The sequence below is a fragment of the Ahaetulla prasina genome, chromosome 2, assembly GCF_028640845.1.
Source record: "Ahaetulla prasina isolate Xishuangbanna chromosome 2, ASM2864084v1, whole genome shotgun sequence".
Taxonomy (NCBI): Eukaryota; Metazoa; Chordata; class Lepidosauria; order Squamata; family Colubridae; genus Ahaetulla; species Ahaetulla prasina.
The window spans coordinates 131742562-131769850 of record NC_080540.1 but is presented as its reverse complement, the minus strand read 5'-3'; the positions used below and the strand labels follow the sequence as shown (position 1 = coordinate 131769850).

General features: G+C 38.7%; 2 protein-coding genes across 2 annotated transcripts in view; one reads left to right on the top strand and one right to left on the bottom strand.

The window, feature by feature from the left end:
* CD300LF (CD300 molecule like family member f) overlaps positions 1–14676 on the bottom strand; it is a 117449-nt gene extending 102773 nt beyond the window's left edge. The window contains exon 1 of the mRNA XM_058165552.1: positions 14619–14676. Within this exon, the coding sequence (XP_058021535.1) occupies positions 14619–14661 (43 nt within the window). The 5' untranslated portion in view covers positions 14662–14676. The remainder of the gene's footprint in view (positions 1–14618) is intronic.
* Positions 14677–14932: 256 nt separating this feature from the next.
* Positions 14933–27289, top strand: part of NHERF1 (NHERF family PDZ scaffold protein 1) — a 76872-nt gene continuing 64515 nt past the window's right edge. The window contains exon 1 of the mRNA XM_058165549.1: positions 14933–15602. Coding sequence (XP_058021532.1) covers positions 15153–15602 — 450 coding nt within the window. The 5' untranslated portion in view covers positions 14933–15152. The remainder of the gene's footprint in view (positions 15603–27289) is intronic.

Genomic DNA, 27289 nt, shown 5'->3' with positions numbered 1-27289 from the left:
ACAAGTTGATGTTTTGAAAAGTAAAGGCCTACAATGCATAGATGCTGTTTGCACTTTGAAATAAGGAGAAACGAAAGGAAAAATGTAACTTCACTCACTCAATGGGTTTTCCTCTGCCACTCCTCTTCCTACAGAAGAGTGGTTCTTAAACTGTTAGATCCAATTAAGCCTTTTTCTGATTGTGAATGGTGTCACTACTCCTATAAAGAACAGATTTTGTTGCCTCTTGGCAGTGGTTGTCCCAAACTGGATCCTCAATTCACAAAGAAACTATTACAGATGACTCCATTACTCCACAATATGTCCATATTATCTCCAGTTTAAGAACTACTGATCTAGAAAACCTCTCTGCAGTTTATTTTGAATCTGATTCCTAAGATCTACTCAGAAAAGCTACTCCATTAATCAAACAAGACTACCAGAATATAATAGGGATTTCTAATCCTGCTTTCATTCAAATATATTTATTTTTGAATGTATGGCATTGTTGCATTGCACAATTCTCCCTCCAACAGCCTTTCTGATCTTTTGGAATCTCTACGGAAGACCAGAGAATCTCCTTCCATTGGTTTTTCAGAATAGGAAGGGTAAGCAACCAGGAAAGGAAAAGGGAGACACAAATGGAAACAGAAGGTGTAAGAAAAAGCAGGGAAGCTTCCACTAAGTGGCACCAATTAAGCTTAAAAACAACATTGAAATCAAATTCATCCTACAATGAAGATCGAAAAATGTCTTCTTTTCAGAACTTTGCAAGACATGGTTTTGCACAGTAGGAATAAACACAAACTTGGCTGACCTTAATGGTTAAATGTTTGAAAATGTAAAGAGGAAAAAAACCTGAAAGATATTACACCTTGCTAGTCCTTATGACCCCATCATTTGCTATTCCTTTATTTGCTTCCCACCTAATGTTTGCCATGTGGCCCCTCCCTGTTTATATCACTGAGTGCCCAATGACATCCTATAAATTTCTTTTTTGCTTTTAGAGGGACAATGCATTGGTATAGATTTCTTTTCCTTTGCATTATACAGAGGAATTTGCAGCTCTTACGTGCCCACTCCCCCCATCAGATTGTGTACTGTAGTTATCAAAACCTGGTGTGTATTATTGCTTCAAACACAGTATGATCAGCTGACAAGTTAAATGTACTCTACGTGTGCTCAAACAAACCTTGCCACAGGCTTGTGTCTTATAGGTCTGTGGGGGGAAAAAGCTGCAAAGATATCTTTGAAGTTATTTCTGTCATTTCACCCCAACTGTGAAAGTAAATGGACAAACCTACACTATTTTCATTTTTTGTTACTTGAATAATGTTGATGTTGAGTACTAGCTCCCAGTTTCTTATTTGTGTGAAACTTTGAAAGAGAGCACAATCAATGAAAATGCAGCCTAATTTAAATACAATGCTGCTGGCAGAATTTAGAACTAAGCCATATATCACATACAGTATAGGTACAGTGAAGGTACTCTGCTCTTTAAGATAACAGTTAATTTTTGAATAACAAGAGCTGCTTCTGACCCCTTCAACAAGAATGGCCAGTATCAAGCAACAATATAAATTAGAGATGAGTATGCAGTACCTCAGATTATCTGTAGTTCTGTCTAAATCAGTATTTCTCAATCTGGCAAATTGAAGATTTATTTTATTTTTATTTATTTATTTATTTTGTCACAACAATATATAAGTATCATACAAAAAGATTATATAGTATATAAACATGTATATGAGTAAATATTAGGATGTATAAGCATATATATATATATATATATATATATATATATATATATATATATATATATATATATATATATATATGTATATATATGTATATAGGAAGAAGAAAAGAAAAACAATAGGACAGGAACGGTAGGCACTTTTGTGCGCTTATGCACGCCCCTTATGGTCCTCTTAGGAATGGGGTGAGGTCAATATTAGAAAGTTTTTGGTTAAAGCTTTTGGGATTATGGGAAGAGACCACAGAGTCAGGTAAAGTGTTCCAAGCACTGATGATTCTGTTACAGAAGTAATATTTTCTGCAATCTAGATTAAAGCTGTTAATGATTACATATAAAGATCTTTTGTATACTGAAAGAGGTAATTTGCAGTTAAAATCTCTGCAGGTATTAAGAGAGGAAGGGAAAAATTATACTTGGTTTCAATATGAGCAACTACGTGCTAGATGGAAGGGAGATCAGAAAATTGGTATAGAGCAGAACGAGGGAAATTTGGTAAAGCAAATTAGAAATCAGTCTCAGGAGCATATAAAGAGATTGTATAATGTGTTACTTGAAATAGATTCTGAAAGGGACTTGGTAAAGGACTGTATGATAAAGTGGGCACAAAACTTTCAGGAGCCAATATTATTGGAAACGTGGGAAAAAAATTGGGTTAGAAATGTTAAATTCACGAGGCACAGAATCTGAGGAAAATTTTTATAAAATGTTTTATAGATGGCATCTAGATCCTTAAAAATTATCGTGTATGTATCCAGAAATGCAAGCAAAAAGTTGGAGATGTAATTGTGATGACGCTACATATTTTCACATTTGGTGGACTTGTAAGGACATAAAGGCCTTTTGGATAAAAATTTGGTGGATTTTACAAAATGTTCTGAAAAGAAGATAAAGTTCCTGCCGCAATTTTTCTTGTTGGGAATTATTACGGATTGTACAGTAATTGAGACTAAATTGATTTTAAATCTAATAACTGCAGCAAGATTACTAATAGGACAATATTGGAAGAAAAAGAAGTACCAACAATAGAAGAATGGATATTGAAAGTTGCCAATTTGGCTGAGATGGCGAAGATATCAGCCTTTTGAAAGACAATACGCAAGAAAGATACTTAAAGGAATGGAAAAATGGATTGACTATATTCAACGAGATATCAGACTAAGAGTTATCAGACTGTTTTGAATGATTATGATGTATTATTTTGATTGCTTTTGGGGAAGTTAGGAATTGATGATTGTAGGGGTATAATTAAGTTGGGACGAAAAATTTTTAGCATATGTTTGTTTTATTTTTAACTATACCTTGTGCTCGTTCCGGGAAGTCGGGGGGGGAGGGGGGTTGCGAAGGGAGGGGGGAGGGGGGGGAAAGGGGGAAAAATTTTTTGTAAAACTTTTTGAATAAAAAAAAAAAATAGATTAAAACTGTTAACATTAAGTTTAAATCTATTGGTTGCTCTTGTATTATTGCAATTAAAGCTGAAGTAATCTTTAACAGGAAGGACATTACAATAGATGATTCTATGAGTTAAACTTAGGTCTTGTTGAAGGCGACGGAGTTCCAAGTTTTCTAAACCTAGGATTTCAAGTCTGGTGGGATAAGGTATTTTGTTGTTTTCAGAGGAATGAAGAACTCTTCTTGTAAAATATTTCTGGACATGTTCAATTGTATTGATATCAGAAATGTGGTGAGGGTTCCAGACAGGCGAGCTGTATTCTAGAATTGGTCTAGCAAATGTTTTATATGCTCTGGTTAGTAGTGTAGTGTTTTTGGAAAAGAAGCTACGCAAGTTTAGGTTTACAACTCCTAGAGCCTTTTTTGCTATGTAGCTGCAGTGGGCTTTGACACTTAGATCATTTGATATGAAAACTCCAAGGTCTTTAACAGGGTGGGGGTCATCTGTAAGGTAATGTCCATCAAGTACTTAGTGTTTGGGTTCTTTTTTCCAATATGTAAGACTGAGCATTTGCTGGTTGAGATTTGGAGTTGCCAAGTTTTGGACCAAGTAGTTAGATGATCAAGGTCTTTTTGAATGGTAGATGTATTGTCTGTGGTGTTAAATAGTTTGACATCATCAGCAAAGAGAACACAATTACTTGAGATATGGTCACAAAGATCATTAATGTATAGTATGAAGAGTGTTGGTCCAAGAACGCTGCCTTGAGGAACACCACTCTTGACAGGAACAGGATTTGATAGAGCATTGCCAATTTTGACCACTTGTTGTCTGTTAGACAGAAAAGCAGATATCCATTTGTGAAGGGGTCCTGAAATGCCATAGGATTTTAGTTTTAAGAGAAGTTTATTGTGTACTATTGAGTCAAAAGCTTTGCAGAAGTCTATGTAGATTGCATCTATTGTTTTGCCTTGATCAAGATTTGTAGTCCATATGTTTTTACAGTGGAGAAGTTGTAAACTGCATGATAATTTTTTCCTGAATCCAAATTGTTTATTAGAGAGTAGGTTGTTGTTTCTAAGTGTGAGGTAATGGATTGGTTGATGATTGATTCCATGACTTTGCAGATGACGCAGCACAGAGAGATTGGTCTGTAATTTTCGACTAAGCTGGGGTCTCCTTTTTTGAAGATTGGGATGACTGTGGCTAGTGACCAAAGTTTGGGAAGGGAACTGGTAGTGAAAGCTTTATCAAAGATTTATTTATTTATTTATTTATTTATTTATTTATTTATTTATTTATTTATTTATTTATTTATTTATTTATTTATTTATTTATTTATTTATTTATTTATCAAAGACTTCAACTCCCCAGCCAAGACACATTCAAATTGCCAAGTTTGAACAACATTGTTTTAGGGTTGGCGAGGGAATTCTGGGAGTTGAAGTCCACACATCTTCAAGTTATCAAGTTTGAGAAACTGCTCTCTAATTCATGTATCTATGATTTCAGGTTTCTATGATTTCAGGTATCTATGATTTCAGGTTCTTCATGTGATAGATTTGTCTAGCCCAGGGGTCTGCAAACTTGGCTCTTTTAAGATTTGTGGACTTCAACTCCCAGCCGGAACTCTGGGTGTTGAAGTCCACAAGTCTTAAAAGAGCAAGTTTGTAGACCCCTGGGCTAGCCTAACCCCAAACCTTCCCTATAAGTTTTTCTTTGAGGCACTTTGGTGTAGGATTAAAGAACACCAGAAAACCAGGAGACAGTGAGCTCTAATCTCACCCTAGGCACAAAGGCCAGCTGGGTGACCTTGGGCCAATCACTTTCAGGGCTAGAAAGGAGGCAAGGGCAAACTACAAGAGCAAACCAAAGATGATTAGAGGACTGGAGATTAATACATATGAAGAAGGGTTGCAAGAACTGGGCATGGCTGGTCTAGTGAAGAGAAGGACCAGGGGTGACATGAGAGGTGTCCAGTGGTGGGTTTCAAATTTTTTTACTACCGGTTCTCTGGTGTGGCTTGGTGGGCATGGCTTGGTGGGCGTGGCAGGGGAAGGATATTTTAAAATCTCCATTCCCTCCCGATCAGCTGGGACTTGGGAGGCAGAGAATAATGGCGGTGTGTGTGAATTTTTACTACCGGTTCTCCAAACTACTCAAAATTTCCGCTACCGGTTCTCCAGAACTGGTCAGAACCTCCTGAAACCCACCTCTGGCGGTGTCCCAATATTTGAGGTGGTGTCCCGATATCACAGAGAGGAGTGGGGTCAACCTATTTTCCAAAGCACCCGAAGGCCAGACACGGAACAATGGATGGAAAGTGATCAAGGAGAGATTCAACCTAGAAATGAGAAATTTTCTGACAGTGAGAGCAATCAACCAATGGATCAGCTTGCCTTCAGAGATTGTGGGTGTTTCATCACTGGAGGCTTTCAAGAAGAGACTGGACAGCCCTCTGTCAGAAATGGTTTAAGGTCTCCTGTTTGAGCAGGGGGTTAGATTACAAGGTCCCATCCAACTCTTGTTATTCTATTCTATTCACTTCCTAAAAGCCTCACCAAGACAACTGCAGGGAATCATCCAGGCAGATGCCAGGGGTTAAAACTGACTTGAAAGTGCACACACACAAAAGATATAGACTTAGAATATATAAGCTTTATATGCTTCCTTACAAATAAAAATGAGCAGTGAGAGCTGTGCCTATGCATGCCTCAAAAGGATAAAACTAAGCAAGGGAAGTGGTTACTATCTTGAGGAAAGGAACAGCAAAGTAGTATTTTGGTAAAGCAGGACTTTTGAATTAATTACATCCCTAGTCCAGGCATTCTGTGAGTAGGGATCTAACTCTCTCTCCCAAGAGATTCTTTGAGAGCAATCACTGCATATTCTAAACATTAGAGTTGCACTGACTCATTTAAGAAGGTTGGGAATTGCTGATTATAAAGAAATATGGGAAATAATGGGAACAAATTTATAGTGCTAATAATTATTTACAATAGAAGGCAGCAGTTATCCAGGGTATGATCCAATAGTATTTGCAATTCTATCCAAAGAAATTGGCATTTTTCTTCCAGATGTCCCAGTACTGAGTTAACATATTTATTTCAGAATTATTGCCTGACCTTAGACTATGTTCTGATGTATGCTTGTTAATTTTTTTTTTAATCTTGAGGTCAGGTTTTCTCGTCTATGTTATTCAGTAATAACACAAGTTCCTTATAAATGAAGTTGCTTATTTAAAATGCGTACAGGTATACATATGCATGTAAAAGAACCTGGCTATCTGAATAATTTCTTTCAGATATTAAAAAATGAAAAGCTAAGATTTAAAGATTTGTAAATCAAGACAAAAGATTTGTAAATCAAGACAATAAGGCAGACAATTAAATGCTAGCATGATAAATCACACAAAGGAAATAATGAGCTTTTTTAAATGATAAGAACTAAAAATATCAAATTAATCTTTGGATAGTACAAAGATATTAATCAAATGTTCTATACTGTAATAGTATTAACACCACATATAACAGAACAATGAATAAAATGCTTTTAACTTGTTATAGTCAAAACAAGAAACATTTGCTTAGAAGTCTTTTGTTTCATCCTTCTACTGAAAAAAAATTATGGACCAGAAAACAACAAAATGCAACTGCTACAAATCAGACATATTTATCCATCCAATGTTAAATATTATTGTAGTTATACTGTTTCTTGCACAACAGATCAATAATTTTTGATGCCTTAATAGATTCCAAATGCTGGAAATAACATCAAGAAACTAGTAGGCAGCCTTGACAAGCTTCAACAGCTCTAAAATAATCTGCATGATTTTCAGCGTAAAAGTATAACAAGTAGAAGAAAAGTCCCAAAACAAAAAAAATGTGTTTATCTCCAAATCCTTTTTTTGCATCATGAACAGGATAATTGCAACCCATCTTGCTGAACATTCTATGGTGTACAATGCACATTCAGTAGGAAACTTTTCTGTTGTTGGCTATACTTTGAAAAAAAAAGCTACTTATTTTTTATAACAATCTGCCACTAGTATGTGTGTGTGTGTGTGTGCGTGTGTGTGTATCTATTCTATACAGAGAGAGAGACGAATGCACACCCCTAACATAGGCATGTGCGCCTGCATACACACACACTTTATAAGAAGATAAAGCATGCAAGATAAGGCAGATTAGCATTTGAGAACAGCTAAATGTGGCATAGATAATGAGAAGTCTGGGCAAGCCTTTCTAAGAAATTATTTTACTCAAACTGAGATGGAAAGGCATCTAGGATTAGGGAAATCTCAGCATGTAAGAATATAGTGACTATTGCAAAGAAGAGATTCCAGATTTCCATGGAATCCAGATGTTTTCAAGAGAAAAAGCTCTTATCTGCATCAACTTGGAGAGTCTACTCTTTAGAGCTAAGACAGCAGGCCCAACAAGTGCTGGAGCCAAACCAATGAAGAATTCAGGCAAGATGGTTGAAGATAAGCAACGAAATTTTCCCAGTTGATGCATAATTTCTCACTCATTTCTCTACCTGTCGGCCTTTTGATGTAATCCAGACAAGAAGCACTTGATTTAAAAGAGCCATCTGGAAATCAGATTAGTCCAGCCTAATGGGTAGGGAGCTTACCTTCAATCGGGGCAAGGCAGGGCAAAGAATGTAGATTCATTATGAGTCAACGCTGCTGAATTACCAACTGGAATGGATAGCAGTACAAAGGCCCTGAAAGCACCTTCAGATCAGATGAGTGGGTGCCACTGACTGATGAAAACAGACAATAACACAACAAAGGCCCATTTAAATCGTTAGGGAAGATCCAAATCAAATAGCTACAAAGGAATTTCATTTCTTTCATAACAGGAAATTTCTGTGTATCAGTACAGGAGAATTGCTGATCACCAAGGAGCCAGATTGTTTTGGAAAAAGGGAGAACGGATCCTATATCCAGATATTTTTTTCATGAGAACTCAACAAAATGGAGATGCTCCTTCAGTCAACATAGGGCCGTGGTGGCTCAGGCTGTAAGAAGCCTGTTATTAAAACACAGCAGCCTGCAATTACTGCATGTTTTAGTCCCACCAGGCCCAAGGTTGACTCAGCCTTCCATCCTTTATAAAGGTAGGTAAAATGAGGACCCAGATTGTTGGGGGGGCAATAAGTTGACTTTGTAAATATACAAATAGAATGAGACTATTGTCTTACACACTGTAAGCCGCCCTGAGTCTTCGGAGAAGGGCGGGATATAAATGTAAACAACAACAAAAAAACAACAACATGTCTGTTAAGGCAGACGATGCAGTGGTTTAACAGCTTTCCTCATTCCCAGAGCAATTAAGACAATGAAGGAGAAACAAATTTCAAAACAAGTATGTGAAAAAAAGAATGGATCAAGAGGCAAACCGATATGTAATGAGTGGACGAGGTCCTGAAAATGAGAGAGGTGAGAGGTTTAAGAAATGAAACACAATATATGAAGCAACATATGGACATAATGGAAGCCAGCACAATTTGCAAACATAAAAGACATGGGGAATATTTAGTGAATACTCTTGGTATACCTTAAATTTAGTATTCATTTATTTATTTATTACTTGCTTGCTTTTGTTAAATTTAAAGTAATAAATTTATTACTTGCTTGCTTTTGTTAAATTTAAAGCTGCCTAATCCCATTATGACTTTTAGGTATGTTTCCCATTTTTTACCTCACGTCTTTAATTTCTTTAGTTTATTATTTCCCTCTCCTCTCTTTTTCTGCATGGCAGTTCCTCTGAAAGGGAACAGTGTGGTGTTATTAATTTTAACTATTGCATGTTTTAGACAACAACAACAACAACAACAAAAGTTGGAAGGGATCTTGGAGGTCTTCTAGTCCAATTCCCTGCCCAGGCAGGAAACCCTATACCACTTCAGACAAATGGTTATCCAACATCTTCTAAAAAATTTCCAGTGTTGAAGCATTCACAACTTCTGCAGGCAACACTTATTAATTATTCTAACTGTCAGGAAATTTCTCCTTAGTTCTAAGTTGCTTCTCTCCTTGATTAGTTTCCACCCATTGCTTCTTGTTCTACCCTCAGGTGCTTTGGAGAATAGTTTGACTACCTCTTCTTTGTGGCAATCCCTGAGTTATTGGAACACTGCTATCATGTCTCCCCTAGTCCTTCTTTTCATTAAACTAGACATACCCAGTTCCTGCAACCGTTCTTCATAAGTTTTAGTCTCCAGTCCCCTAATCATCTTTGTTGCTCTTCTCTGCACTCTTTCTAGAGTCTCAATATCTTTTTTACATCATGGCGACCAAAACTGAATGCAATATTTCAAGTGTGGCCTTACCAAGGCATTATAAAGTGGTATTAACACGTCACGTGATCTTGATTCTATCCTTCCGTTTATGCAGCCCAGAACTGTGTTGGCTTTTTTGGCAGCTGCTGCACACTGCTGGCTCATATTAAATGGTTGTCCATTAGGACTCCAAGATACCTCTTACACCTTACTACTATTAAGCAAGGTATCACATATACGGTATCTGTACATTTTGGGTTTTTTTGCTTTTTTTAAAGTTGTTTTTAATCTTTTTTGGTAAACTACTCGGGGTGAGGGAAGAGCAACACCATACAGAAGTAAAGTAACAGCATTAGTATCAACTTAGCTGCTTTCCAACAGAAAGATTTGCAGACTGATGTGCTAATGAGATGGAATGGATTTAAGGGTAAACACCAGGGAACCTGGCATACACTGACCTAATTTTCTGCAGCATCACCTGCCAGACAGAATTGGGTAAAGAAGAAAACTCATAAACCAAGACATTTTCACAAGTAAAACTGAAACCGTTCAGATATTTCCAACCCCAAGCTCTCAGGAGAAGAACAGAATAGCACACTTTCAAACACTTTATAGCAGTGGTTCCCAACATGGGGCCCACACCTCACAGAGGGCAATTTAATTTTTAATGGGAGCAATTTGAACCTTGTTTAAACCAAGTTAATGGCCTTTTAGGCTTCCTCCGTGTGAGTAGGAGTTCACTTTTTGAATAATAAGAACTATATATTATATATACTGTGTGACAAAATAAATAAATTAAATAAATAAATAAATAAAATATATGTCATAGGAGAGGGGAGGCATCAGGATTTTAGAGATGCTTAGGTGGGACATGGCCAAAAAAAGTTGGGAACCAATGCTTTATAGGTTTGAGCAAGGAAGTTGAAAAACAATGTAAGTCTGGAGCAAAAAATATGCTGTCGCTCCATTAAAATATTCCAAGGGCAAACTAAGTAGCCAAGGGAGCAGACCACTCTCTAAAATGGATCTAAAATGGACAGCTAACATCAAAAACATCATCAAAAAAGGACAACAAAGACTGTTCTTTCTGCGCCAACTCAGCAAGCTCAAACTGCCCAAGGAGCTGCTGATTCACTTCTACAGAGGAATTACTGAGTCTGTCATCTGCACCTCTGTAACTGTCTGGCTTGGTTCTGCAACCATACAAGACGGGCACGGACTTCAGAGGATAATTAGAACTGCAGAAAAAATAATTGCTACCAACCTGCCTTCCATTGAGGAGTTGTATACTGCACAAATCAAGAAGAGGGCCGTGAAAATATTTACAGATACCTCACATCCTGAACATAAATTGTTTCAACTCCTACCCTCAAAACGACGCTATAGAGCACTGCACACCAGAACAACTAGATACAAGAACAGTTTTTCCCCGAACGCCATCACTATGCTAAACAAATAATTCCCTCAACACTGTCAAACTATTTACTAAATAGAATAGAATAGAATAGAATTTTTTATTGGCCAAGTGTGATTGGACACACAAGGAATTTGTCTTGGTGCATATGCTCTCAGTGTACATAAAAGAAAAGATACGTTCTGCACTACTATTAATCTTCTCATCGTTCCCATCACCAATCTCTTTCCACTTATGACTGTATGACTGTAACTTTGTTGCTTGTATTCTTACCAAGACAAATTCCTTGTGTGTCCAATCACACTTGGCCAATATTCTATTCTATTCAGATGGAACCAAGAGAAGGGGCTAAAGAAGAAAAACTGTGAGGAAGATGGGCAGTTTCTAAGTTTGAGGGGGTGGAGGCAGGCAGGCAGGCAGGCAGGCAGACAGACAGAGAGGATATTGTTACTTCTTCCCATGCCCCAAGGCCAAAAGATGGAAAGTTCTCAACTAGGGTTAGAGAAATTCCCATGAATTTCTGGGCTGCAACAATCCAGACTTCCACTAGAAGGAAACAAAGAGACAAAAAGCACCACACTCTTGACACTCACTTAGGGATCACATTGATTGTTGTGGTCCAGATGTGATGCTCCTATGCTCATAGCCATTACCATTATCAGCTTTCCTTTGCACTACTGTTCAATTTTGGGTGAACAGGGAACGTCAAGTCTACAAAGGAGCCAGAGGACAGGATAGTTTCCTGTAGGGAAGACTCAGATTGATTTGACTGGTTCAATTTCCTTTAAATTGACTCCTTCTAGTACAGAAGGCCTAACTGGTGCATGGGCTCTAGTTTAGATGTTTCAAGAATATACTGAAAGCGTAGATACAGCCCAGCCTATTTATTTTTATGATATATCAAAAAGGGAGAGAGGTCAGAAATGAAAAGAGAGATAATCTACTGTAAATTATCTAATTATCTTCAGTCATTAAGTCAGGAAGTTAATTTAGTTCCTGTCCAAACTATTGCTATAAACCTAGTCTGGAATCCTACATGGAAAGGATTGTTCTACAGATCGTATCTTCCTATGTAATTTTGCTGTTTCTTGGGAAATTAGATGATTGAGATCAACTCCTATTAATATTGCTCCAATATAATATCCTGTGACTTGAAGCAGTGAGGGTCATTGGATGACCTAGCTGGCAGTGAACTATCCTCAGATTAGGATTCAGCTATAAGAAAAAGCCCTGCTGCAGGAAATCCCTAGACTGAAATTAAGAAGTCACAAGGTTAGTCTCTGAAAAATTCCCATGTGTTTGTCAGATTTGTGCTGTCTCTTTCTACTCTGATGGGTGTCATACCAAATAGCAAAACTTAAAACATAATAAAAAGTCAAACAGGTGGATTAAAGGAGAGAGGTGTCTTTAAAGATTACCCCTCAAAGAAGAGGTGTGGCTTTACGAATTTTCTGAAGAGTGGGGATCAAACACAACTTTTAAAGGAGTATATTTTGCAGCCTGGGAAGATGACAAGATAAAAAATCTCTTAGCTTGTAAAAAAAGGACCAGCTACCTGTCTACCCTAATTTCCTAATAGGCGATGCAAGTCTTAGGAAGGCTCTTAATCATTTAGCATTCAGCCAGCAAGAGGAAACTAGCAATCACACTAGCACTTAGAATTATATACCGCTTCATAGTGCCTTTACAGCCCTCTCTATAAGAGGTTTACAGAGTCAGCATATTGCCCCCAACAATCTGGGTCCTCATATTACCGACCTCGGAAGGATGGAAGACTGAATAAACCTTGAGCCGGTGAGATTTGAATTCCTGAACTGCAGCTAACAGTCAGCTAAAGTAGCCTGCAGTGCTGCAGTCTAACTACTGCGCCATCTTGGTTCCTATACTAGAAACTAGAAACCAAGTTATGGGATCCTCAGGAGCTATCCATTATTGGTCTCCAAATTATTGCCATGTAATAATAGGATTGGATTGTAAAATAAAGAGGTTGCATGCTCAAGAGCTATTAGTTGGGGATCAGAGAGGAGAAGCCAAGATGGACCAGACAAAGAGAAGGCAGGTAAGCCTTCTCTAATGATTTGTTCAAGAATGTAGATGAGAATATTCATTATTTATTACGGGCCATTTTTCGCCAAGGATTTCTAGATGGTATACAAGGGAGTCCCTCCTCCAATTTTTCCTCACAAAAACCTTGTGAGATAAATTGGGCTGAGAAAGACTGTCACCTAGAGAACTTCCACGGCTAAGATAGCAATTAAATATGGGTTTATCCACCTAGTCCAACATCTTGATAGCTATTTTATACATGGAATACTTGGGTTATGATGGTAATTGGGACCAGGACTGCCATTGCTAAGCAATGCGGTCATGAAGCATCTTGTCACATGACAGCATTACTTAGTGACAACCATCTCAGCAGTCCTAGTTGTTGCTGTATGCCTGAGGTGTATGGGCCATTAAGTAAGAAGAGGCAGGAGCCTCAGTAAAGAGCCTGGGGTTGCTATGGGGTGGGGGTGGGGTGTCATGAGTGAATGGGTGTGGGGGCTGGGAAGGCCAACACAGATTACACAGAATTTAGGAGAGGGTTGGTGTAGGCCATGTAAAGATAGATGCTATGGACGGGAGAAAAAGTGGGAGTGATTTACCAGAGCGACTTGCAATCCTTGCCAACTTTCCCATTGATTTTGCTTGTGTGAAGCTGGCAGGGAAAGTAAAAACTCATTTGACCATGTGAGCGCAATTCCCTGCGATGTTATAATCACAAGCTGGGGACCTGAATGCCTGGACTGCAATTATGTGACCTAAGGGGTGCTGCAATAAATGTAACTTTGAGGACTGGTTGCATATCCATTGTTTTCAGGACTGCTGTAACTTTAAACAGTCACTGCACAAATGGATGGAAGACAAGGACTATCTGTATTTATTATATACTAAAATATGAAACAAAAGGCAGTTTGCTATAGTGGTGGAGGTATTGACTAGAAACTGGGAGACTGTTAGTTCTGTCTTGGGCTCAAAGCCAGCTGGGTGACCTTAGGCCAGTCACTTCCCCTTAGCTCTAGGAAGGAGGCAATCGGAAACCATGGCTAAAAAACTTTGCCAAGAAAACTGCAGAGACTTGCACAGACAATTGCCAAAGACAATATTGATTCCAAGGCACCTACAAAACACACATAGCACAGCAATAAAATATATGAAAGAACATTGAAGTTCTAAACAAAACAACAGAGAGGAGTTTCTCAGGAAAGACTTGTGAGAGATCCCATACAGATACTTTACATTTCTGACTCCGACACTCGTTCTACCTTTCCATTTACAGTATTAGAAACATTAGCTAAAATTGTCTTATCAGATTTGGACTGAATAAGATCCATTTTGTCTCATAAGGTTCTATCTCCTGGACATATGGGAATGTAATCTGAGGTATTGGAAGGTGTTTGTGGCATGCAGACATCCCTCTGTAAAACAAGCTTGATTCCCCATGACGGGGCTTCAAAAATATATTGCAACAGGCTTTTCAGAGATGGGTGTTCGATCTGGGATGGGCGAAAGAGATTTCCGTGGTACCGTGTCCAGTTCCTTGTTCTTTTCTTTCCCAGATAAATAGACAGACATCGCGAGACCGCCCAGTGCTTAATTTGGAAAAATACACCTGTGTCCTCAATTAACTCGAAGTTTATTTTATTTAATTAAACTTAATTAGGTTTAAATGTCATCGAAGGCGATCGTGACATTCTGTTTTCCCGTACAAAAAGAGCTGTTTTTCGTAAAAGAAAATTTATATTTACCTTGTAAAGATAGTATCGGCACTCTAAAACAGCAACCCGGCATCGTGGAAGAAAGTGGATTTTTTTTTTGTACCACCTGGACGGCCAATAAAAAAAATATAAGGAAGAATAAGGGGCGGGGCTTTTTATTTGCATGTTTCCGCCTCCGTTCCCATTTCCGATTTGTCTTTGCCTTTGAGAGGCGTGCTTAGGCGTTGCAACTCCTTTCTGCCGAATCTCATTGGTCCAACGGCATCAGTCGTAATCGGTGCCCGCCCCTCTGATAAAATGTCAATGATATTCTGGAACGCTCAGACGCCGATTAAAGTTGTGATTGGCGGAGCAGGGGCTTCTTAATATATTCGGTAATCGGGATCCTGTTCGTCTCAAATCGTTCCGGACCCGCCCTGGTAACACCTGCTACCGCTCCGAAACAGAACTGCCGGAGGTGCTTCAGGCTAATCCCTCGAAGTTACTTTGCACCCTTCAAGTAACTCGGAACGCTTTTGATTCCGGTTGAGATCCTCGGGACATTTGATCAATCGAAGGAGCAACATGGACAACGGGGGAGGGAGCGAACCGCAGCTCTTGCCTCGATTATGCTGCCCAGAAAAGGGGCCGAACGGTTACGGCTTCCATCTACACGGGGAGAAGAGCAAAACGGGACAGTTCATCCGGTTGGTGGAGCCCGATTCCCCGGCCGAAAAATCCGGTCTGAAGGCTGGGGACCGCTTGGTAGAAGTGAACGGAGACAACGTAGAGAAGGAAAGTCACCAGCAAGTAGTGAACCGCATCCGAAATTCGCCCGGGTCGGTTCGCTTGCTGGTCGTAGACTCGGAGACCGACCAGCATCTGCAGAAGCTGGGCCTCCAATGCCGCGAAGAATTCATTCGTGGGTTGCCTGAGAAACCCGAGGCGAGGAGCGGCGAGCAGGAGGCTGCCCAGCAGGACCAGGAGAACGAAATGAAAGCGGATGGAGAGGAAAACCATCACGCTGCCCAGCTGGTAAAAAATTAAGGTCTCGATCGCTCGGGTGGGGGGTGGGGGAGAGAGAAGCGGGAGGTTACCGATGCAGGAGGTCGAAAGGTTGATCTGAAAACGCGAAAGGCAGAAATGCAACAGGACTTCCCATTACCGAATCGGTCAGGGCTCACCTCTTCGGGTTTGTTTGTTTTTTTCTTTGCAAGAGGTTCTCCGAACCTGGCACTGCGGTGGCCGGCGGAACTACCGTATACCCCACTGAATTTCTGCCAATCACTCTGCTCAAAAGCACAAAATCTCTGGGGGGTGGAAATCAAGGAAAACTAGGCTAATATACAATTAAGTGGGCTGGGCCAGGATTACTCACGGGAAGAACCAGGAAAGCACGTTAACAGCGTTTGTGTTTCCAAGCAGATCTGGCATGACAAGTCCATGCGCCCCTAGAAGTAGGAGCTCGTGAAAAGTTTCGCTGTTTGTAGATGGCAAAAAACGAGTCCCACCCAACCCAACCCCTTCTTCGTAAATTCAAACGTAAATTCCCTTGCTGCGATATATAGATAAGGTGATTTCTGCTGTTACCGACAAACTGCGTTACTCTTCAGAAAGCAAAGAGGAGCCATGTTGACTAGAGAGGGAGGAGGACGCGGAGGAAGAGAAATCCAAGTTCTGTTGTGCCCCTTCTTCCCACCGCCACCCCGGTCCGGGTTATCTTTTTGTTTTTTGAAAGCTGTGGGTGGCTTCCGCCGGGTGAGAGCCGAGCGGGAGTCCTGCTGGCAGCCACACGGTTGCGTAGCGCTGCCCTCGCCTCGGGGCTTGAGGAGAAGCTGAGGGCAGACTTCGGATGAAAAATTTAGGAGAGGCTCTGCAATGTGAGCCCTGCCAATCTCGGATGTCTGCTGCGTTCTCGGTCTTCAGAGATACCCCCGTGGGAAGAGAGCCGGGCATTCCTGTGATCCGGCGGCCCAAATCGAGTTCGGGGTGTTCCTTTAAGGCTCGGGGTGGGGGCGTTGTCAATGTCTCCCAGTGTTAGATCAGCGAAGCAGAAAGAACGTTCGAAAAATTTGGGCTTCGCTACTTGATCGCGTCAGTTTCCCCCTCTACCTGAATTAAGAGATTAAATGGTGCCTGGTACTCTTTGTAACAACTCCGCCTTCCCTATAAAACTTTTTTTTTTAAATGGTACACATCAAAGCTGAAATCCTCTTGGGCCAGCCAGCCTTCTTCAATCTGCTTCCTTCCAGATGTGCTAAAGCTGCATTTGGGGATTGCGTTCCAAATTCCAGTGTGTGTTATTAAAGAAAGGAGTAGATACTAGAAAAAGTGGGGTATTGCCTTCCACTTAAATCATTAAATGGTGTGCTTTACTGCTCAGAGGTAGTTAGGTCAACTTATTTTATTTCATTATGTCATCACATGCTATCAAAAGTGAAGGTGTTTTTGTGTGATAAATGGGACTGCCACCTTATTTTCACCTATGCTAATTTCTTTCCTCCCTTGTTATTTTGCTAAGTCAAAAGAGGAATTTATTAAGTTTTTTTAAAAGCTTTAAACATAATTAGCACCTTCCTGCACACTTCCTAAACTCTGGAAGGCATAGAATAAATCAAATCAAGTACTTACTGCTTATTGAGCTACCATAACCTGGTATTAAACATTTGGTGATTTTTTAATTGTCTCAGTGAAACTGGCCCCATCTTGAGCCCTGCAGGGCACAGAGAACTTTGAAGTTTTAAAAGCAGAGGGATAGGAAAAAAGAAACCCAGGTATCTGAACAAGAGGCTGGAACTGTTGTTTCCTGAAACTGAATCTTGTTTTCCTCCCCATTTTTTAAACATAAACCTATTCATGTTGTTTAAAAAAAATCATTTCCCTAGATAATTTAATGAACTGAGATCTTTTCTGCTACTTTTATACATTTTGGATTGCTTTAGAGAGAAATTAAATCTGTTTCACTGATTTGAGAGGTAGATTTAATTCCAAGATATGTAGGACCAAGTGTTGCTGGTAACAATCCATTTACAGGAACTTGAGGAAGAAGGTGGCTTGATCAACTTGTTGAAACTTGAAGCTAAGCTGACTTTGGGGACAAGGTTCAACAAATGGGTGCTGTTACCAAAAAGGCCCTGTTTGGTATATCCACTAACTTAGCCTCTACTAAACTATACATTATATCTTTAGGAGATCATACTTTAGGGACCAATATGCTCATTCAACTATAGAGGCCTCACAAGTTTTTTTAACTGATACCAAACATGCAGGGGTGAAATCTACTTACCTTCCCTACCGGTTTGGAAGTGCGCACTCCCCGCGTGCTTGCTCCACTCGCGCCCGCTTGCATGTCACATGCGATTTTGGACTGTCTGCACATGCACAGAGGGTCAAAAAAGGTTACTTCCTGGTTAAAACCAGGAAGTAAGGGTGGGTGGGCGGAGCTTCATGCTGCCACCACTACCAGTTCGCCAAACCACGCTGCAGCACTGCTACCAGTTCGCCTGAACCGGTGCGAACCGGTAGCATTTCACCTCTGCTAACATGGATTAATATAAATAACGTTTTCTCTACAGCCTCCAAATATATAAGAAATAAGATAATGATAAAGCAATTCTTTTACTTTAAAATCCTGTTAAAATAATTTTGATTGAGAAGCCTTTCACTATCTTGGAAATCTAAAATGTTGTTTCCCTCGAGATCCTGTGATGGATATATGTCTGCTTATAGATTTGTACTGGTGCTATTTTGTGACTTCCCCTCTTAACAATGAACTTTTGAGGGAGAGATGATGGGCTTCAGTCTTTTGTTGTATGAACCTTTGTTGAGATAGCTCCCAAAACAAATGTAGAGATCCACTGAAACTATTAAATTGAGTTTTAAAAACTGAAGCAATCAAAGGCTGCTGATAAAACCAGCAACTAGACCCTTGTCAAGTCAATAGTAATTCCTTTTATATTCCAAGACTTTGCTCTTGTGCTGCTTTCTGTTTCTGATTTTGCTTGGGAATATGGTTATGAACACTTGCTGAAAAAGTTGTTGCAATGCAGGAGAATATGCATATGATCCTAGAGATTTGAAATCAGGAGTGGCTCTTGTCTGAGAATGTGTTTACTATTAAGCATTGATCAAACTGGATTTAGAGCAATATAACCAGCAACAACCTTCTGTGAAATAAAGAAGTAATTTGCCTTAAAAAAATAAGGGAAAGCTGTACATATAGGAATGTAGAAGAGACTGAAGTACAGGTTTCCCACGAAGGAATCAAGTGTTTGCGATAAGTGCTGTAATACAAAGCTCGATTAGATTAGTTTAAGTCATAAATGCCTGCTATGGGGCGGCGGAATGCCTGACTTTGACTGGATTCATATTTGTGGAGAAATAGATATAGATAAAGGTCTGCAGGGGAGTTTGAAATGTACAACTGTAGAAAGAACACAATTTGGACTTGAGTCAGCTTTGCTGGAATGTTTAATACTGGTGGGCAGTCTGGTACCTTTTAAATATTTTGGACCACAGCTGCCACAATCCGTACTAAGCATCATCTTGCCTGTATTCCTGTCCAAAAGATTGGAGAAGAGAACAGGTCTGGCATTAACTGAAGGGATCCCAGTCATTCAGAACAACGGTTCTCAAGTTGCAAATTAGGATCTATCACTGAACCTCAGCATTGGCTTATAAACATTTCTGCTTCTTCATTCTTGATTTCAGTCTAATTCAGTTTCAGTTTCTTTATATTAGACTGAATACATTCCTACCCATTCTGCATTCTTGGCTGCAGCATTGATTATGAGCCATCAAACCAAACTCTTAGCAACAACATACTGGTAGTTATGTCCCAAAGGTGCTTTTCAAAAGGCAACTGGACTTTCTGGTTTCTCTTTGAAGACGTTTCGCTTCTCATCCAAGAAGCGAAACATTGGGACAACCATGACCTGGATGACTGAGAATCTCCATAGACATATCAGTAGGTAGATTTTACCCAGGAATAGATTTTCTAGTTTTATTAGTACCCCCAAAATAAGACATCCCCTGATAATAAGCCCAATTGAGCTTTTGAGCGCATCGCAATAAGGCCAAGTGCTTATTTCAGGGTTCAAAAAAATATAAGACAGGGTCTTATTTTTGGGAAAACATGGTACCAATATCAGCTCCAGTCAGAAACATAACTGTATGACTGAATCCTGTTCAATGTGAAGACCATGTCTAAGCTGAATTGATATTTTGAGATTTAAAAGTTTAGATGCCTTCAAATCAGTTTAGATGATATGCATTTGAGAAACTGGACCATAAGAAAGGCTGAGCGTCAAAGAATTGAGGCCTTTGAACTCTGGTGCTGGAGAAGATTCCTGTGAGTTCCTTGGACTGCAAGGCGAACAAACAAGTCAGTCCTAGAGGAGATCAACCCTGAATGCTCTTTAGAAGGCCAGATCCTGAAGATGAAACTGAAATACTTTGCCCACCTAATGAGAAAGAAGAACTCACTGGAGAAGAGCCTCATGCTGGGAAAGATTGAGGGCAAAAGGTGAAGGGGTCGACAGAGAACGAGGGGGCTGGATGGAGTCACTGAAGCAGTAGGCGTGAGCTTAAATGTACTCCAGAGGATGGTAGAGGATAGGAAGGCCTGGAGGAACGTTGTCCATGGGGTCGTGATGGGTCAGGCATGACTTCGCAACTAACTACAACATTTGAGAAATGTCTCCCCCCCACACACACACACTTTGGAAATCCAAATAAAACTGACCTAATTTGACATCTTGATTTGAATGCCCAGATTAAATCAAACTGGTTTTTCCAAATTAGATTGATATTCAAATAGCAGATTTCCTGATTTGAATAGGCACAGGAGTTAGTGAGAGTATACAGTGACATGAAAGCTGCAACGGCATGGAAAGTTGATGAAGAATTGGGGGAAGATACAGATGCAGAATTCAGTACTTTTATCCCACCGAATATTATGGTAGGAATAGCCAAAGCAGATACTGTTTAATTGGAGCACCAAATCATACAGACTCCACTATGATCTATTTAAAAAAATCTTAAAGAAACATCCTTAATATACTACCGCCTATAATATCTCATGACAAAGGAAGAACATTACGGTACCTTTTTTTATTTGATTCCTGCCTCTTTGGGCTTGGTAGGTTAGAAACCATATGCAAATCATTGGAAGCAGATAGTCAAATCTGCCTTAGTTAAGGGTTACTTCTGTGGGGGGGGTTGCAAAGGGAGAGGATTCTCGCCATTGCCAACAAGCAGGGGTCCTTGATTGTTTGGAGCTGCTAGGCATCTGGAATTTTGAAAGTGTATTATGGGCTTTCTCACAAAATGGCTGCTAGGGAGGGAACGAGCTGGCCCACAATCACCCATTTACGAGAAGGTTGCAGGAAAACAAATGTGGTATATTTGTTCCCTGCAACATTTTTGATCCCTCCCCCCAGAATAAGCCTAAATTACTGCCTCATTTTGCTCTTTCTTCTGAGCACGCCAAGTTTGTTTTCAATAAAGCAATGTCCTGCAGCTACTCATCATTTTTATTTTCTAAGAAGGCTTCTGGGAGCCCCCAGAAAGCACAGCTGGGAGCTGTCAGCTTCCCATTTTTATTCCCATTTGAAAGAGAAGATCGATGAAGCAGGCAGAAATTTACTGCTCCTTCTGCTCCTTCAATGCTATTATGGGACAAAGTAAAACTAATTGCTCACATTTGCCTGTAAACAGGTAGTTCTGCTTACATGCCACAGTCCTTCTGGGAATTTTATTTTATGTTGATGCTTGTGTATACTGTTGTGACTAAATAAATAAATAAATAAAATAAAAACTATTTTCAAGGCCAAAAAAAAATATTTTTTTTGCTTTCTGTCTCTCAAGTGTCCAGGATTAACTTTGCAAAAGAGAGCTTCACACAGAATCCTAACTTTCCTGGGAAGGTCTGCTTCCCAAGAGAGGATCAATGATGAGCTCCATATTCTTAACCTGGGTCACATGTCACATTTAATTTTGCTAGGTCAGTGGTATGTAAATAAAATCCATGGATATGCAGCTTTGTTATGAAACACCCTAAGAAAATTGCCCGTGTAGTACCATGTAGGGTTTTGAAAGCTGACCTGTGAGAGGTAGCTAAATACCGTATATACTCGAGTATAAGCCGAGTTTTTCAGCACATTTTTTGTGCTGAAAAACGTCCCCTCGGCTTATACTCGGGTCTATACGGCTTATACTCGAGTTTTTTTTTTTTAAGCCCTCGCATACTCGATATATCGGCTTATCCTCGAGTTTTTTTCTTTTCTTTTTTTCACATTTTACCGGACGGAAGCCCTGCCGGTGCAGTGAGAGGGCGGGGCGGGGGAGCCGCCAGCCTTCTCAGCTGAGGGAGGGAGGGTTTCATTTCCTCATTTCCCACCCTCGGCTTATACTCGAGTCCCCAGTTTACCCCAGTTTTTGGGGTAAAATTGGGGACCTCGGCTTATACTCGGATCGGCTTATATTCGAGTATATACGGTAGTTTACTAAATTATTTTGGGGACTGACTGAAGAATAGAGATACAGTGATATGTCAATCAAGCTTTTCCTGGGATGGAAATTATTTTATAATACTTTTTTTGCTGCTGGCAAAAATAGCTGCTTGTCACTAAGTTTTAAGAAGTCCATTTTTTTCTGCTTATTCCTCTTCCTCTCATGGACCCCCAGTTTATACCATATCTCTCATCTGGCTGAGCAGCGAGCATTAATTTGCACTGCTCCAATGTCAAGGTCTCTTATAACATTGGAAGTTGATAAGGGGAAAAAGACATGTGAGTATTTAGCCTGTTTGTGTAGTGTGAACATATTTCCAATCCGTATGTTATTGAGACCCACCTGAATTTCACTGAGTATAATTAATAAATACATAGTTTAAATAAAAATGGCACACACTGAGTGCATACATTGAGCTGTGTCAGCAACAGCTTTTCTTGTACTTTGGGTATGCTCTAGATATGTGGACCTCAATTCTCAGAATTCTCAGTGATGGCTTTGCTAACTGGGGAATTTGGGAAATTCAGATCTACACATGTGTACAGATCATCCAAGTTGGGAATAGTTGTATAAACCATGATTTCCAAACCACTAAACTTGACTTCATACAACATGCTGAGCTCAGATCAAAGAACCTACATTAAGGCATACTACAATATATGAAGCATGTCATTGTTTATTCAGAAATATGTGTGAAACTGAGCATCGCTGGTAATTGGTGTATGCTATCCAATACTAGGTTTCTTCAAATGTCTCAGTCATCAATGGTCAACTCTGAGATAGTGAAAGTCCCAGATTTCATCTTAATCTAGTACAGTGTTTCTCAACTTCAAGCAACTTTAAGATGGGTGGACTTCAATTCCCAGAATTCCATAGTCATCCTGTTCACCCATTTTAAAGTTGCTGAGGTTGAAAAACACTGATCTAACACACCTAATCCTTACCAGTAAATAAGCAGAATTGTATGCCTTTCCATCTTTCCTATTTTCGCAACATGTTAGTATGGCTTACATAAGAGTAAGCATATTGTTTGTTCTTGAAGGAGTTCCAGTATCATTTCTAATTATTCGTGATAATTTTCTCTTTATGAATAATTCTTATTCAAAGATTTAAAAAAGATTTAAAAAACAATGGAAATGTAGAAGAGAAAAGAGGGTAAAAGAAAAAGTGAAGAATAACAAAAAAAAACACTAAAAATAAATATCTAAATCGGTTATTTCTAATTTTATTTGGAGTAGTTATACAGCAGTTAACAATTTTTTAAAATTAATAAATCCCAACATCAGCAGTTTGCTTTTATCCATTTTCAACAAAAAAAACCTCTGTGAAGTGTTTCTTTTTCTTTTTCCCACAGCTGTAGTTCTCTCCTTAGTCAAACAAGTTAATATAGACATTTCTGCAAACTCAACAATCTTCACAATCCATCCCTCCATTATTGGTGCTTTTTAATTTTGCAATGTTGTGTATATAACAACCTTGCTGAGTTATCATATGTAAACCAATTGTCCATGAGCCTTTTCTAGCTAAATGTCTATAAGTCTTAATAAAAAATTTCATCTGAATGTTAATTTTTAAAACCCTCTGTATCACCAAATGTATTACCGTGTTTCCCTGAAAATAAGACCCTGTCTTATATTTTTTTGAACCCTGAAATAAGCACTTGACCTTATTGCCATGCACTCAAAAGCCGGATTGGGCTTATTATCAGAGGATGATGTCTCATTTGGGGGGAAACAGGTGTCTTGGATGATAAAATGTTCCTTCAGTTTCACATTTCTAACAGTGATGAGAAGTACCACAGTACTTTCAGATGATTTGTCTGGTGTCAGATATCAATGGTATATCATTTTTAAAAATGTTTTCTTTCTTTCTTTTTTTTTCATAAAAAAGTTTTATTTTTACAATCATGTCAAACAACTCATTCAATGTACAGTTATATACAATTAGTCGGGCCTGCCCAGTCACCACCCCCCTTTTTAACACTCTTCCCTCTTCTACCTTCTTTTACTTCCTCTCCTTCTCTTATCTACATCCTCTCCTCCCTCCACCCTACACCTTCCTTCTCCCTCTTCTACCCCTCTTCCTTCCTCTTCTCCTCTTTCCTACCTCCTACTCTCTCTTTTCTCCCTCCCCACCGTTCTAAAATGGTAACTGGGCAGACCCGACCCTACATTAATTATATTTATACATCTTCAATAATCCCTGTACATTAACCATCACTCCATCTCTAACCTCAACCCCCCAATTCCCCTCCCCCTACCCCCCCATCCCCACTTCCCAGAACAAAATGCAGGGTATCAAAACTAACAATCATAATCTAAAATAATTCCTAAATTATAATCTCTAGTCTCTCCACACTTAATCACACTCTCACTTCCCCTCTCCTTCAAAAATATATCTAATACAAAATATTTCCTAAATTTACTCATATGCTATTCGATATTTTTTTATCTGATACTTATTTTGAATATAATCAATCCACATTTTCCATTCTAAAATATATTTTTCTTGTGTATAGTCTTTCAAGTAAGCAGAGATTTTTGCCATTTCTGCCAGATTTGATACTTTAAGTGTCCATTCTTCAATTGTAGGTAATTCTTCTTTCTTCCAATATTGAGCAATCAAAAGTCTTGCGGCTGTTATTAAGTTCAAAATCAATTTAGTCTCTATAGCTGTACAATCCATAATTATTCCTAGTAAAAAGAACTGCGGGGTAAACTTAATCTTCTTTTTCAAAATATTCTGCATGATCCACCATACTTTAATCCAAAATGCTTTAACTTTTTTACAAGTCCACCATATATGGTAATAAGTGGCATCTTCACAATCGCATCTCCAACATTTAGCCTGTACATTAGGATACATACATGACAATTTTTGGGGGTCTAAATGCCATCTATAAAACATCTTATAAAATTTTCTCTCATATTTTGCGCTTGTGTAAATTTAACATTCCTCACCCAAATTCTTTCCCAAGTTTCCAACATTATTGGTTGCTGAAAATTTTGTGCCCACTTAATCATACAATCCTTAACCAATTCAGTCTCTGAGTCTATTTCTACTAATACATTATACAACCTCTTAATATGCTGTTGGCCTTGATCTCTCATTTGTTTTAACAAATTATCCTCAATTTGCTTAACACCTATTTTTTGATCTAATTTCCATCTAGCTTGTAATTGTCCATATTGGAACCATGTATAATTTTTCCCTTCTTCCCCCATCTTTTCTCTAGATTTTAATTGTAATTCCCCCTTTTCCATACAAAGAAGTTCTTTATAGGTAACTACCTCCATCTTTTGATATATATTTATATTTTCTATCATGTGTCTCGGGATTGCCCATATTGGAATCTTTCCATCTAATTTATATTGATATTTCCTCCAAACCCTCAATAATGCATTTCTAATTATATTATTTTTAAATATTTTATCTACTTTCTTATCATATAATAAATAGGCATGCCACCCATATAACAAACCATAACCTTCTATATTCAAAACTCTTTCCTCAGTTAAATTAATCCAATCAGTAATTAATGATAAGACAACTGCTTCATAATACAATTTTAAATTAGGCATTTTAAGACCCCCCCTTTCTCTTGTATCCTGCATTATTTTTAATTTTATTCTTGGTTTTTTGCCCATCCATACAAATTTATTAATCCCCTTTTGCCATTCCTGTAATTTAATATCATTCTTAAGCACTGGTATCATTTGAAACAAAAATAAAAACCTGGGCAAGACATTCATTTTTATAGCCGCTATTCTTCCCAGCATATATAGTTGTAACTTCTTCCAACTCTCCATTTCTTTCCATACCTTCTGCCACAATACCTCATAATTATTTTTGTATAATGTTTTCTTTTAAGCAGTAAGACAATGTGAATTTCAGATCTTTTAACCACATTTTCTCCAAATGATTCATTTGAATGTTATATCAATCAGAATTTTTTGAAGTTATCATAATTTCAAATTCTGGTTTAAATTAGCCAGATATGGGGACTGTTCAGGGTTATTCAGAGATACTTAGCTTAATGAAATTACAAAATTACAAAGTATGGTTAAAGGGCTACATTTAATAGAGACAAGATGGCAACGCAAGTTGTTTTGTTAATGTATTGGAATGGCTGTATGTTTCATGAGAATACAATCATGGTCAAGTAAGGTGTCCACTAAGTATTTCTAAAGTCCATGACTATATCTAATTGCTAACTAACAGAAGAATGTTAATGTTTATTTGCTTAGGAATTTTAAATATGTTAAATATATATTTAGATAAATGACCATTTATCTAAATATTTATAAATAGGGATTCTAGTAGGATTTATAGATTCTTCTTAACTAAAGAATTTTGGAAAAGGAAATAAGGGAAAATGGGGAGGACTCCTTTTCTTCCTGTTCATAGTTGTAAATGGCAGAAGGAATTGCTTTTAGGAACATGAGGAAGAGCCTCACCAAGACAACGGTCAGACAAAAGAAATCTGAGTCCAGGGCAGAAATGTAACTTAAGAAAGTGAAGGGTCTTTGGTGCTCTTTGAGCTTCCTTGTTTTCTTGAAGATATTTCATTACCCCAATCAAGCAACTACCAAGCAAGCCAACAGTAAACAGCCCAACCAAAGAACCTCTAAGACTACACTGACAAAGCAAGCTGAGAGCAAACCCCACTCCTTAGTAGCACCAATGAGGTTACCTAGTTTGGATAATGAAATATCTGCAAGGAAAAAAAATCAACCTCAGACAGCACGAAAAACCCCTCATTTCAAGCCTGAGCTACAAATATTCTTCTTTGTTGGTACTTAAGAAATTGTCTCACACTTAATCCTCTTCAGTTCTTGTGAAGACAAAGGGAGGAAGGGGGTGGGGCAGGTATATTCAGACTTTAAAGATTATGTTATTGTAACTATAATAATAAAAAGCAGTTTTAGATGTCATATCTTTGGTTTCCTAGTCTGGTGTACCTTGAGGGATTGACAATAATAATATTTAAAGGAATACATTTGGTGAGTCAGTACAATTAAAACAAGAGGCTGCTCTGTCTGCTGCAGAATTCTCTGCGTGACTGACAGCAGCAATGCTGTTTTAGGCATAACTTTTCTATTCTTACTTGGATAACTGTACATTATGTTATAACCAATGAGTTGGAACAATAAATGACATTGCTATTTATTCGTTTTTATTCATTAAGGAACAATACAGTAGAATGAAAC